General features: G+C 38.5%; 1 protein-coding gene across 2 annotated transcripts in view; it reads left to right on the top strand.

Annotated features, from left to right (window-relative positions):
• EVA1A (eva-1 homolog A, regulator of programmed cell death) overlaps nucleotides 1–10,303 on the top strand; it is an 86,775-nt gene extending 76,472 nt beyond the window's left edge. For both annotated transcript variants that reach the window (XM_070380158.1, XM_070380159.1), the window contains one exon: nucleotides 9,063–10,303. In XM_070380158.1, the coding sequence (XP_070236259.1) occupies nucleotides 9,063–9,433 (371 nt within the window). In that variant the 3' untranslated portion in view covers nucleotides 9,434–10,303. The remainder of the gene's footprint in view (nucleotides 1–9,062) is intronic.
• The last annotated feature ends 3,685 nt before the right edge of the window (nucleotides 10,304–13,988 follow it).

Below are 13,988 nucleotides of genomic sequence, written 5' to 3'. Positions count from 1 at the left end.
TACATAAAGAGATGTGTACAAGGACACAAAGATATGACTCTAGCATTGATTGTAACAATGAAAAACTGAAAACAGTTTATATGCTATCAACAAGCAAAAGGTTAAATAAACTTTGATGTCTATACTACAGAAAAATATGCAACAGTCAAAAAGAATGCTATTGGCATATGTTGAAACCTTTCTAATAAATATTTTTAAGTTTAAAAAGCAAATATAAATAATATATAATCCCACTTATATTCTTTAAAAACACACAAATACAGGGTTTTGAGCACATCATACAGGGATCATCACTGGACCCACCAATTATATTGCTCATCAGCAGAATGTTTATTTTTCTCTCTCACCAAGGAAGAGCTTAAATTACTTCCCCACAAATTAACCTGATGAGGTCATTCAAAAATGCCCACACTGGCTTTCAATCTATGATTGTATAAGTTATCTATTGTTGCATAGTAAATTACAGATCTTCCTTAACTTACCCACTGTAAGTTGAAAATATTATAAGTCAAGATGCATTTACTTTAAAAAAAATTATTTTATATTGGACTATATTTACAATGTTGTGTTAGTTCCAGGTGTACAGCAAAATGATTCAGCTGAAAATATACATATATCTGTTCTTTTTGAAATTCCTTTCCCATTTAGGTTATTATAGAATATTGACCAGATTTCCCTATGCTATACAGTTGGTCCTTGTTGGTTATCTATTTAAAATATAGTATTTTGTGTATCTCAGTCCCACAGTCTAAGTTTATCCCTCTCCTCTACCTTTCCCCTTTGATAACCATAAGTTTTTTCCAATTCTGTGAGTCAGTTTCTGTTTGGTAAATTTTTAGGTAGGAAGTTAGGCATGAGCAACTGAGGGGGGCCCAGCTGAAAAAGATTCAAGCTGATATCTAAACCCCACCCCAGTTGCTTTACAGACAAGCAAGAGATAAGAGAATTCAGAACCACTTAACCAGTTTTACAAATGTTAAAAGAACTTCTCTAGGCAGGAAACACAGAGAAGGAAAAGACCTACCTATAGAAAATAAACCCAAAGCAATTAAGAAAATAGGAATAGGATCATACATATTAATAATTACCTTAAATGTAAATGGATTAAATGCACCAACCAAAAGACATAGACTTGCTGAGGTGGATACAGAAACAAGACCCATATATATGTCATCCAGAAGAGCCCACCTCAGACCTAGGGACATCTACAGACTGAAAGTAAGGGGGTGGGAGAAGGTATTCCATGCAAATGGAATTCATAAGAAAGCTGAAGTAGCAATACCATATCACACAAAATAGACTTTAAGACAAAGACTATTGTAAGAGACAAAGAAGGACACTACATAATGATCAAGGGTCTAATCCAAGAAGAAGATATAACAATTATATATGCACCCAACATAGAAGTGCCTCAATATGTAAGGCAAATACTAATAAACATAAAGGGAGAAATTGACAGTAACACAATAATAGTGTGGACTTGAGTACCCTATTTTCATCAATGGACAGATCATCTGGACAGAAAATTAATAAGGAAACACAGACCTTAAATGACACTTTAAGGAGGTTGGACTTTATTGATATTTATAGAGCATTCTACCCAAAAGCAGAAGACTACTCAGGTGCACACAGAACATTGTCCATGATTGACTACGTGCTGTGCTGCGAGGCAAGCCATCGTAAATTTAAGAAAATCGAAGTTATATCAAGCATCTTTTCTGATCCCAACACTATGTGATTAGAAATAAAGTATGACTGGTGCACTGGGGTGACCCAGATGGATGGTATGGGGAGGGAGGAGGGAAGGGGTTCAGGATGGGGAAAACATGTATACCTGTGGCGGATTCATGTTGATGTATGGCAAAACCAATACAATATTGTAAAGTAATTAACCTCCAATTAAAATAAATAAATTTATATTTTTTAAAAAAAACCCTCTAAAAAACCCCAACACGTGGCAGCTAAATAATTACTACTCAATAACCTTTGGATCACTGAAGAAATCAAAGAAGAAATAAAAAATACTTGAGACAAATGAAAACACAATGGTCCAAAACTTATGGAATTCAGCAGAAAGCAGTTCTAAATGGGAAGTTTATAGCAATACAATTTTACCTCAAGAAACGAGAAATCTTGAATAAAAACTTGTCAGTCCACGCATGCCTAAATGAGTATGTAAAAGCCCTCTCTTTAAAATCCCTGTACCTCCTCATTCTGGCACCAGTGCCTCTCTTGGCTTGGCCCACCTCTCCCTTGAGGTGTTCTTATAAGACCTCAGATTCTTCTTAGTGTTCTTAAGAAGAACTGAGGCCCCACAAGGGACGGTCCTCTTCAATTGTCCCTGTATCTGCTAATAAAAATAGGCTCATTTGCATCATTTTGGGAGGTTCTGTATATAAACAATACCGTGATACTTGCCTGTCTCTGTATGACTTACTTCACTTAGTATGATAATCTCCAGGTGCATCCATGTTGTTGCAAATGTCATTTCATTCTTTTTAATGACTGAATAATATTCCATTGTGTGTGTGTGTGTGTGTGTATCTATATGTATACCCATTCGTCTGTCAATGGAGATTAAGTTGCTTCTATGTTTTGGCTATTGTAAACAGTGCTGCAATGAACATTGGGTTGCATATATCCTTTCAAACCATGATTTTCTTCGATATATGCTCAGGAGTGGGATAGCTAGTTCATATGGTAGCTCTCGGAGAAGGCAATGGCACCCCACTCCAGTACTCTTGCCTGGAAAATCCCATGGACTGAGGAGCCTGGTAGGCTGCAGTCCATGGGGTCGTTAAGAGTCGGACACGACTGAGCAACTTCGATTTCACTTTTCACTTTCGTGCACTGGAGAAGGAAATGGTAACCCACTCCAGTGTTCTTGCCTGGAGAATCCCAGGGACGGGGGAGCCTGGTGGCTGCCATCTATGGGGTCACACAGAGTCGGACACGACTGAAGTGACTTAGCATAGCATAGCATAGCATATGGTAGCTCTGTTTTTAGTTTTTAAAAGAACCTCTGTACTGTTCTCTATAGTAGCTGTACCAATTTACAGTCCCACCAACAGCATGAGAGGTTTCCCTTTTTTCCACACCCTTTCCACCAATTATTGTTTATAGACTTTATGATGGCCAGTAGTCAAAGCCACCTCTTTAGGTGGCTCAGAGGTTAAAGCATCTGCCTGCAATGTGGGAGACCTGGGTTTGATCCCTGGGTTGGGAAGATCCCCTGGAGAAGGAAATGGCAACCCACTCCAGTATTCTTGCCTGGAGAATCCCATGGATGGAGGAACCTGGTGGGCTATAGTCCATGGGGTCGCAGAGTCAGACACGACTGAGCGACTTCACTTCACTTCAGTCAAAGCTATAATTTTTCCAGTAGTCATGTACGGATGTGAGAATTGGACCATAAAGAAGGCTGTTGTTCAGTCGCTCAGTCTTGTCTGACTGTTTACAAACCCACGGACCTCACCATGACGCTAGGTTTCCCTGTCCTTCACCATCTCCTGGAACTTGCTCAGACTTATGTCCATTGAGTCATAATGGGTGCATTATGATGCAATCATAATGTCAATGATGCCATTCAACCATGTCATCCTCTGTCGCCTCCTTCTCCTACCCTCAATCTTTCCCAGGATCAGGGTCATTTCCAATGAGACAGCTCTTCATATCAGATGGCCAAAGTATGGGAGCTTTAGCTTCAGCTTCGCCATCAGTCCTTCCAATGAATATTCGGGGTTGATATCCTTTAGGATTGACTGGTTTGATCACCTTGCTGTCCAAGGGACTCTCAAGAGTCTTCTCCAGCACTGCAATTTAAAACCACCAATTCTTCAGACTCGGTCATCTTTATGACGTACATGACTACTGTACATATCACATCTGTACATGACTACTGGAAAACCATAGCTTTGATTATTCGGACCTTTGTCGGCAAAGTGATGTCTATTTTTTAACACGCTGTCTAGATCTGTCAGAACTTTTCTTCCAAGGAGCAAGTGTCTTAATTTCATGGATGCAATCACCATCATCAGTGATTTTGGAGCCCAAGAAAATAAAGTCTCTTACTATTTCCATTATTTCCCCATCTATTTGCCATGAAGTGATGGGACCGGATGCAATGATCTTCATTTTTTGAATGTTGAATTTTAAGCCAGCTTTTTCACTCTCTTTGTTCACCTTAGTTAAAAGGCTCTTGAGTTCTTTGCTTTCTGCCATTAGTGTGGTGTCATCTGCATATCTGAGGTTATGGATATTACTCCTGGCAATCTCAATTCCAGCCTGTGATTTATCAAGCCCAGCATGTCACATGATGTAGTCTGCACATAAGTTAAATAAGTAGGGTGATACACAGCCTTGACATACTCCTTTCCCAATTTGGAACCAGTCCATTGTTCCATGTCCGGTTCTAACTGTTGCTTCTTGATCTGCATACAGATTTCTCAGGAGGCAGGTAAGGTAGTCTGGTATTCCCATCTCTTTCAGAATTTTCCACAGTGTGTTGTGATCCACACAGCCAAAGGCTTTAGCATAGTCAATGAAGCAAAAGTAGGTGTTTTCTGGAATTCTCTTGCTTTTTCTATGATGCAACAGATGTTGGCAATTTGATCTCTGGTTTCTCGGCCTTTTCTAAATCCAGCTTGTACATCTGGAAACTCTCAGTTCAAGTACTGTTGAAGCCTAGCAGGAAGGATTTTGAGGATTACCTTGCTAGCATGTGAAATGAACACAGTTGTGCCCTTTTTTGGGATTGGGATGAAAACTCACCTTTTCCAGTCCTGTGGTCACTGCTGAGTTTTCCAAATTTGCTGGCTTATTGAGTGCAGCACTTTCACAGCATCATCTTTTTTTTTTTTTTAACAAAACACTGAATGTTTACTCATGCTATGAATTTGTTACATTCCTTTTCCTGCTGTACAGATATGTTCCATTGTTCTATACGGTTGTTGAAGATGGTAGTAAATTACTATTTATCTGTTTTGCTAAACAGAAAAATTACTATTTACTATCTATTGCCTAGGACATTTTTACATTAGCCTAATGAACAGTAATGTTTAGAAATATTTAATATTAATACTAAATAGAAGTCCAGTTTTCCAAAGCATATTAAAATGATGTAACATTATAGAACTAATAAATATGTTCCATAGTTCATTGTCAGCTGTAGTAGAATTTCCTTTTTCTTGATTTTTTTCTTTTTTTTAAATTTTATTTTATTTTTAAACTTTACATAATTGTATTAGTTTTGCCAAATATCAAAATGAATCCACCACAGGTATACATGTGTTCCCCATCCTGAACCCTCCTCCCTCCTCCCTCCCCATACCATCCCTCTGGGTCATCCCAGTGCTGTAGCCCCAAGAATCCAGTATCGTGCAATGAACCTGGACTGGCATCTCGTTTCATACATGATATTTTACATGTTTCAATGCCATTCTCCCAAATCTTCCCACCCTCTCCCTCTCCCACAGAGTCCATAAGACTGTTCTATACATCAGTGTCTCTTTTGCTGTCTCATACACAGGGTTATTGTTACCATCTTTCTAAATTCCATATATATGCGTTAGTATACTGTATTGGTGTTTTTCCTGCTGGCTTACTTCACTCTGTATAGTAGGCTCCAGTTTCATCCACCTCATTAGAACTGATTCAAATGTATTCTTTTTAATGGCTGAGTAATACTCCATTGTGTATATGTACCACCGCTTTCTTATCCATTCATCTGCTGATGGGCATCTAGGTTGCTTCCATGTCCTGGCTATTATAAACAGTGCTGCGATGAACATTGGGGTACACGTGTCTCTTTCCCTTCTGGTTTCCTCAGTGTGTATGCCCAGCAGTGGGATTGCTGGATCATAAGGCTGTTCTATTTCCAGTTTTTAAGGAATCTCCACACTGTTCTCCATAGTGGCTGTACTAGTTTGCATTCCCACCAACAGTGTAAGAGGGTTCCCTTTTCTCCACACCCTCTCCAGCATTTATTATTTGCAGACTTTTGGATCGCAGCCATTCTGACTGGTGTGAAATGGTACCTCATAGTGGTTTTGATTTGCATTTCTCTGATAATGAGTGATGTTGAGCATCTTTTCATGTGTTTGTTAGCCATCTGGATGTCTTCTTTGGAGAAATGTCTATTTAGTTCTTTGGCCCATTTTTTGATTGGGTCATTTATTTTTCTGGAGTTGAGCTGTAGGAGTTGCTTGTATATTTTTGAGATTAGTTGTTTGTCAGTTGCTTCATTTGCTATTATTTTCTCCCATTCTGAAGGCTGTCTTTTCACCTTGCTAATAGTTTCCTTTGATGTGCAGAAGCTTTTAAGTTTAATTAGGTCCCATTTGTTTATTTTTTGCTTTTATTTCCAATATTCTGGGAGGTGGGTCATAGAGGATCCTGCTGTGATGTATGTCAGAGAGTGTTTTGCCTATGTTCTCCTCTAGGAGTTTTATAGTTTCTGGTCTTACGTTGAGATCTTTAATCCACTTTGAGTTTATTTTTGTGTATGGTGTTAGAAAGTGTTCTAGTTTCATTCTTTTACAAGTGGTTGACCAGATTTCCCAGCACCACTTGTTAAAGAGATTGTCTTTAATCCATTGTATATTCTTGCCTCCTTTGTCAAAGATAAGGTGTCCATATGTGTGTGGATTTATCTCTGGGCTTTCTATTTTGTTCCATTGATCAATATTTCTGTCTTTGTGCCAATACCATACTGTCTTGATAACTGTGGCTTTGTAGTAGAGCCTGAAGTCAGGTAGGTTGATTCCTCCAGTTCCATTCTTCTTTCTCAAGATCGCTTTGGCTATTCGAGGTTTTTTGTATTTCCATACAAATTGTGAAATTATTTGTTCTAGCTCTGTGAAGAATACTGTTGGTAGCTTGATAGGGATTGCATTGAATCTATAAATTGCTTTGGGTAGTATACTCATTTTCACTATATTGATTCTTCCAATCCATGAACATGGTATATTTCTCCATCTAAAGCTCAGCTGGAATTCCATCACCTCCACTAGCTTTGTTCATAGTAATGCTTCCTAAGGTCCACTTGACTTCACAGTCCAAGATGTCTGGCTCTAGGTGAGTGACCACACCATCATGGTTGTCTATGTTATTAAGATCTTTCTTGTACAGTTCTTCTATATATTCTTGCCACTTCTTAATTTCTTTTGCTAGGTCTTTACTGTTTCTGCCCTTATTGTGCCGATCTTTGCATGAAATGTTCCCTCGGTATCTCTAATTTTCTTGAAGAGATCTCTAGTCTTTCCCATTCTATTGTTTTCCTCTATTTTTTGTGCATTGTTTACTTAAGAAGGCTCTTATCTCTCCTTGCTATTATTTGTAACTTCTTTCAGATGGGTATATCTTTCCCTTTCTTTGCTTTTCACTTCTTTTCTTTTCTCAGACAAACATTTTGCCTTCTTGCATTTCTTTTTCTTTGGGATGATTTTGGTCACCGCCTCCTATACAATGTTATGAACTTCTGTCCATAGTTCTTCAGGCCCTCTATCATATCCAATTCCTTTAATCTATTTGTCACTTTCACTGTATAATCATAGGGAGTTTGATTTAGGTCATACTTGGATGGCCTATTCGTTTTCCCTGCTGTCTTCAATTTAAGCCTGAATTTAGCAATAAGGAGTTTATGATCTGAGCCACAGTCAGCTCCTGATCTTGTTTTTGCTGGCTGTATAAAGCTTCTCCATCTTCTGCTGTAAGGAATATAATCAATGTGATTTTGGTATTGACCATCTAGTGATGTTCAGAGTGTTCAGATGTGCAGAGTCATCTCTTGTGTTATTGGAAGAGGGTGTCTGCTATGACCAGTACATTCTCTTGGCAAAATTCTGTTAGACTTTGCCTGGCTTCATTTTGTATACCAAGGCCAAACTTGTCTTGGAGTAACAACTCCAGGTATCTCTTGACTTCCTACTTTTGCATTCCAATCCCTTATGATGAAAAGCACATCTTATTTTGGTGTTAGTTCTAGAAAGTCTTGTAGGTCTTCATAGACCCATCCAACTTCAGCTTCTTCAGCATCAGTGGTTGGGGCATAACTTGAATTACTATGATGTAATTCAGGGACACTCTGTATCTCAAAACAAGTGTTTATTTTCTCAGTTTCTGTAAGTCAGGAATCTGGGATTTGCTTAGCTGGGTTCTCTGTTGAAGGGGTTCCACAAGATTGCTGCAAGACCAGGGCTGTGGCCACCTCAAGGATCCACCAGGACATGATTCACTTTAAAATTTTATGTTCCAGTAAAATAACATTACTTATTACAAGTGTGACATTAATAAGTATAGAATACTTAAAAAATACAGCTAAGCAAAAGAAAATTTAGAAGACATATACACATATTGATACACCTCCAACCTCACATACGTGGCTATTGGTGCAGTCCAGTTCTTTGAAGGTTGTTAGTCAGAGGCCACCCTTAGTTCCTCACTATGTGGGCCTCTCTGTAGTACAGCTCACAGCATGGGAACTGACTGCTTCAGAGCAAATGGGTGAGAAAGAGAGAGCATGAGTGAGTTGGAAGTCAGTCTTAGGTTACCTAATCTCAAGTCATCCATCACTTCTGTTAGAAGTAAGTCACTAGGTCCAGCCCTGGGGGGGAAGGTCTTATGTAAGAGTATGATTACTGAGAGGTAAGGATCATGTCTGAAGTTGCCTACAACTACAGTTAAAAGATAATTCAAGGAGTGTCAGGAGAAAATTCAGAAGCAAAGATTTGTGTAATATAAGCAAATGGCATCTAAGCACAATTACTTGCTTATAGTAGATGCTAAATAATATTTTTTCATTTTTTAACTTTTCATTTTCAAATAATTTCAAAGTTAAAGTTGCAAGAATAGTGAAAGAAGCCCATACAGTCTTTATCCACACTATTTGTTGAAAACTGTATTTGAATACATTATGCAATTTGTCACATGAGAAGGCATTGTTTGCAGCCATCAAAGCTTTGGGGCCTGGTGAGAGGGGTCCATCCTGTGCTGAAGTCATATTTGCTCTCTGAATATATAGTTGTCATCTTTCAAATGTTCTCTTCTTCCTCCTTCGCCAACAGAAAATCCCGAGGGAGCAGCTCTGTACTTTGTCTCTGGTGTGTGTATTGGACTGGTCCTCACCCTAGCTGCCTTGGTGATGAGGATCTCTTGCCACACAGACTGCTGTCAGCATTCCCAGAAGTTTCTGAAGGACCAAGAAAGCAGCAGCAACAGCAGCGACAGTGAGGATGGCAGCTTGGATGCAGCATCTGACATCTCAGTCAGGAGACATCGGCGCTTTGAAAGGACTTTGAACAAGAATGTCTTCACCTCAGTGGAGGAGCTGGAGCGAGCCCAGCGGCTGGAGGAGCGGGAACGTATCATCAGGGAGATTTGGATGAATGGCCAGCCTGAGGTTCCCGGCACCAGGAGCCTGAACCGCTACTACTAGGGGCAGGAGCAGGAACCCACGCCCTGGGAGAGAAAGGGCCCCGCAGAGACAGTGGGCACTAAGAGTGGAATGCAGTTCTGCTAATGTTACGGTGGCAGAGACAAGCAGGACACTGTCATTTTCAAGACCGTATGACAGATTTGTCCCTTTTGGCTACATGGAGAAGTAGAAAAACCAAGTCGTTTCATCAACCTTTCTAGATCTTGGAATGGTGCTGAAAACCCTCTCCAGCAATGTGGATGGAGATTAGAGGAATGGGACTTGTGGTTTCTCTTGATTTCTGAGGATCTCAGAAGTTTCTGCAGACTTCCTTGCTATGTTTTATTTCTATAGAAAAGGAAATATTATTATAGCAAGAGGGCTAGGAAGAGCAGGGTTACCTTAACTTAGTAAATGCAACTTAAATGACTGCCATGGAGGTGATTTTGATCCAGATAGCATGATCCATATTTAAGGCCTATTTTCAAATCTTGTATTGTAATCGCAACTTCTTCCATTTAAACTGGCACCTCAGGGATTAAAATCCTGTTTTTTATTACAGTTACCACTTCACTCATGAAAATGAATAATGTATTATAGATATGTCAGTGAACTATAAAGATGTCAATAACCTCAAAGGATGAAGGGTTGTATTTTAAATAGCTTCTAAGGAATATATTAATGTGCACTTAATGCTGTATGCATTTGAAAATGCAGCACCAGAACAAAAGCTGTTTCTCCCCCCTTTAGGAGAAAAGAAAATGGTATGACTCTAGATAATCATGACTTTAAACATTTTGTTAAAAAAATAAAAACCATGTTTGGATTTATAGTAAGAGAATGGGAATGGGAGGTGAGGAATAAAGCCAAAATTAGGTTGGAATAAAAAATATAAGTTACATAAAATCTTTTTTGTTTCATATTTTGTTTCTGTGTTTACACTTACTTTAAACAGCAGCCCTTTTATAGGTGGGTATGGTCTTTTGCCAGGTCCTTCAAATAACTGGAGAATTGTGAGAAACAGAGAAACCAGAGAATGGAGAAATGACACCCAGGGGCTTGTTATTTTATGTCTGTTTCTATTATGATTACAGTATAGTTGAGTGGTAAGTTGATATAGGACTAGAAGACTTACCAAAGGCTAGAAATAATAGGGTGGCCTCGTATGGAGAGGGGAAGTTGGTAAGGAAGGGAGGCAAGGCTGAACCACCTTTAGAAATGGGTTACGGAGGAGGATGCAGCATCCTCCAACCTGAATCACAGGAATAATGTTAGTTCTGTGTGACTGTCAGATCCCTTTTCTTGCCATGCAGTAGACTCCTTAGTCTGTCTGGATACTCCAGAGCCTTCCTACTAGATTTCTCTTGTTCACTGGCTTTGTCATCATACCTGAGAGGCTGGTTGGGAGACGTTCTCTGCTGGACTCTCTATTAATGATACTTTGGCAACCCACTCTCTGTGATACGGGCTTGGAAGTCCGCCTTAAGAACTGAGAAGTTACAAATACATGTTTCCCAAGGGAGCAATAGTTTGCTTGAAACCCTCAGTGGCTGGCTTGAGGATACCTTTTTGAGTGACCTCACTGGCAACTGCCCAAAATCTTGTTAAACCAAGCATCTCTGAATCTGGTTTCAGTCCCTTGCCAACAAGTACAGGAATCATATCATTTCCCCCGAGCATTATATTAATATCATCTATATTGGTCTCTGCCTCTTTTTTCATTTTAAAATTTATTTTATAAATTAATTTTTATTGGAATATAGTTGCTTTACAATGTTGTGTTAGTATCTGGCTGTACTGAAACATGAATCAGTCATACATATGTCTACTCTTTTTCAATTTCCTTCCCATTTAGGTTACCACAGGAACACTAAGAGTTCCCTGTGCTATACAGTAAGTTCTAATTAGTAATGTATATATTTCAGTCCCAATCTCCCAATTTATCCCACCCCATCCCTTCCCCTCTTGATAACCATAAGTTTGTTCTCTACATTTGTGACTCTATTTCTACTTTGCAAATAAGTTCATCTCTACCATTTTCACATGTAAGTGATACTGTACAACATTTGTCTCTTTCTGATTTCACTCTGTATGACAGAGTTCATCAGGTTCATCTAGGTTCATCCACATCTCCACAAATGGTACTGTTTTGTTCGTTTTTATGGCTGAGTAATATTCCATTGTATATTTGTACTACATCTTCTTTCTCCATTCCTTTTTCAGTGGACTTTGAGGTTGCTTCCATGTCCTGGCTATTGTAAATCATTCTGCAGTGAACATAAGGATGCATGCATCCTTTTGAATTATGGTTTTCTTTGGATATATGCCTAGAAATGGGATTGCTAGGTCATATGGTAGCTCTATGTTTTATTTTTTGAGAAACCTCCATACTGTTCTCCACAGTGGCTGTGTCAATTTACATTTTTATCAATAGCTGTGGGACGGTTCCCTTTCCTCCATACCCTTTCCAGCATTTATTGTTTGTAGAATTTTTGATGATGGCCATTCTAGCTGGTGTGAGGTGATACCTCATTGCAGTTTTGATTTGCATTAGCCAATAATTTAGTGATGTTGAGTCTGTTTTCATGTGTTTGTTGACCATCTGTATTTTTTCCTTTGGAGAAATATTTTGGTCTTGTCCATGTAGGTCCTGTGACCATTTTTTGGTTGGGTGGTTTGTTGTTTTGATATTGAGCTGAATGAGCTGTTTGTATATTTTGGAGATTAATCCCTAGAAGATGGCTGTGTCATTTGCAAATATTTTCTCCCATTCTGAGGGTTATTATCTTGTGATTTCCTTTGCTGTGAAAAAGCTTTTAAGTTTAATTAGGTCCCATTTACTTATCTTTCTTTTTATTTTATTTTCATTACAGTAGGTGATGGGTCAGAAAAGATCCCATTATCACTTATGTCAGAGAGAGTTCTGTCCATATATTCCTCTAAGAGCTTTGTAGTATCTGGTCTAACATTTAGGTCTTCAATTTGTTTTGAGTTTATTTTTGTGTGTGGTGTTAAAGAGTGTTCTAATTTCATTTTTTAACATGTATCTGCCCAGTTTTACCAGCATCATTTATTGATGAAACTGTTTTTCCTCTATTATATAGTCTTGACTCCTGTGTTATAGATTAATGGATCATAGGTGCATGGCTTCCTTTCTGGCCTTTCAATCCTGTTCCATTGAGTTATATTTCTATTTTTGTACAAGTATTATATTGCTTTGATGGACTGTAGCTTTGTCACATAGGCTAAATTCAGGAAGCCTGATTCTTCAAACTCCATTTATCTTTCTCAAGATTGCTTTGACTATTCAGAATCTTTTGTGCTTCCATACTATTTGTAAAAATTTTTGTTCTAATTCTGTGAATATTGCCATTGGTAATTTGATAAAAATTGCATTGAACCTGTAGATTACTTTGGGTAGTATAGTCATTTTGACAATATTGAGTCTTCCACTTCAAGAATATGGTACCTCTCTCCATCTGTTTGTGTCTTCTTTGATTTCTTTCATTAGTATCCTATAGTTTTCCGATCACAGGTCTTTTGCCTCCTGAGGTAGGTTTATTCTTAGGATTTTTATTCTTTTTGTTGCAATGGTAAATAAGATTGTTTCCTTAATCTCTCTTTCTGATCTTTCATTGTTAGTGTGTACGAATGCAAGAGACTTCTGTATGTTAATTTTATAGCCTGCAACGTTACCAAATTTATTGAGGAGCCCTAGTAGTTTTCTGATAGCATCTTTAGGGTTTTCTATGTATAGTACTGGGCTTCCCTGGTGGATCAGTGGTAAAGAATTTGGACTCTGTGGGAGAAGGTGAGGGTGGGATGATTTGAGATTAGCATTGAAACATGTATATTACCATATGTAAAACAGATGACCATAGCATGTTCGATGCATGAGCAGGGCATTCAAAGCTGGTGATATGGGACAACCCAGAGGGATGGGGTGGGAAGGGATGTGGGAGGGGGGTTCATGATGGCAGACACATGTGTACCCAAGGCTGATTCATGTTGATTTATGGCAAAAATCATCAAAATATTATAAAGTAATTATTCTCCAATTAAAATAAATTAATTTAAAAATTAAATTAAATATAACTTAAAAGGCAAAAAAAGAAACTCACTGCCAAGCAGAAGTCACAGACTTGACTCCTGGGTCAGGGAGATCTCCTGGCAAAGGAAACAGCAAAATACTCCTGTATTCTTGCCTAGGAATTCCCATGGGCAGGGGAGCCTGGACAGTCCAAGAGGTCACAAAATAGCTGGACTTGACTTAGCAGCTAAACAACAACATGTATAGTATGTCATCTGCAAATAGTGGCAGTTTTAGTTCTTTGTTTCCAATTTGAATTCCTTAATTTTTTTCTTATCTGATTGCCATTCTAGGACTTTAAAGCTATGTTGAATAAAAGTGGCAAGACTGAACATCCCTTGTCCTGTTTCTGATTTTAACGGGATTGTTTTTCAGCTTTTCACCTATGATATTAGCTGTAGGTTTGTCATATATGGCCTTTATTACATTGAAGTAGGTTTCCTCTAAGCTTACTTTCTGGAGAGTTTTTACATATGGGTGTTGAAT

Source organism: Bos mutus, chromosome 11 (genome assembly GCF_027580195.1).
Source record: "Bos mutus isolate GX-2022 chromosome 11, NWIPB_WYAK_1.1, whole genome shotgun sequence".
Taxonomy (NCBI): Eukaryota; Metazoa; Chordata; class Mammalia; order Artiodactyla; family Bovidae; genus Bos; species Bos mutus.
Note: the sequence above shows the minus strand (reverse complement) of the source record. Positions and strands in the feature narration are given on the sequence as shown.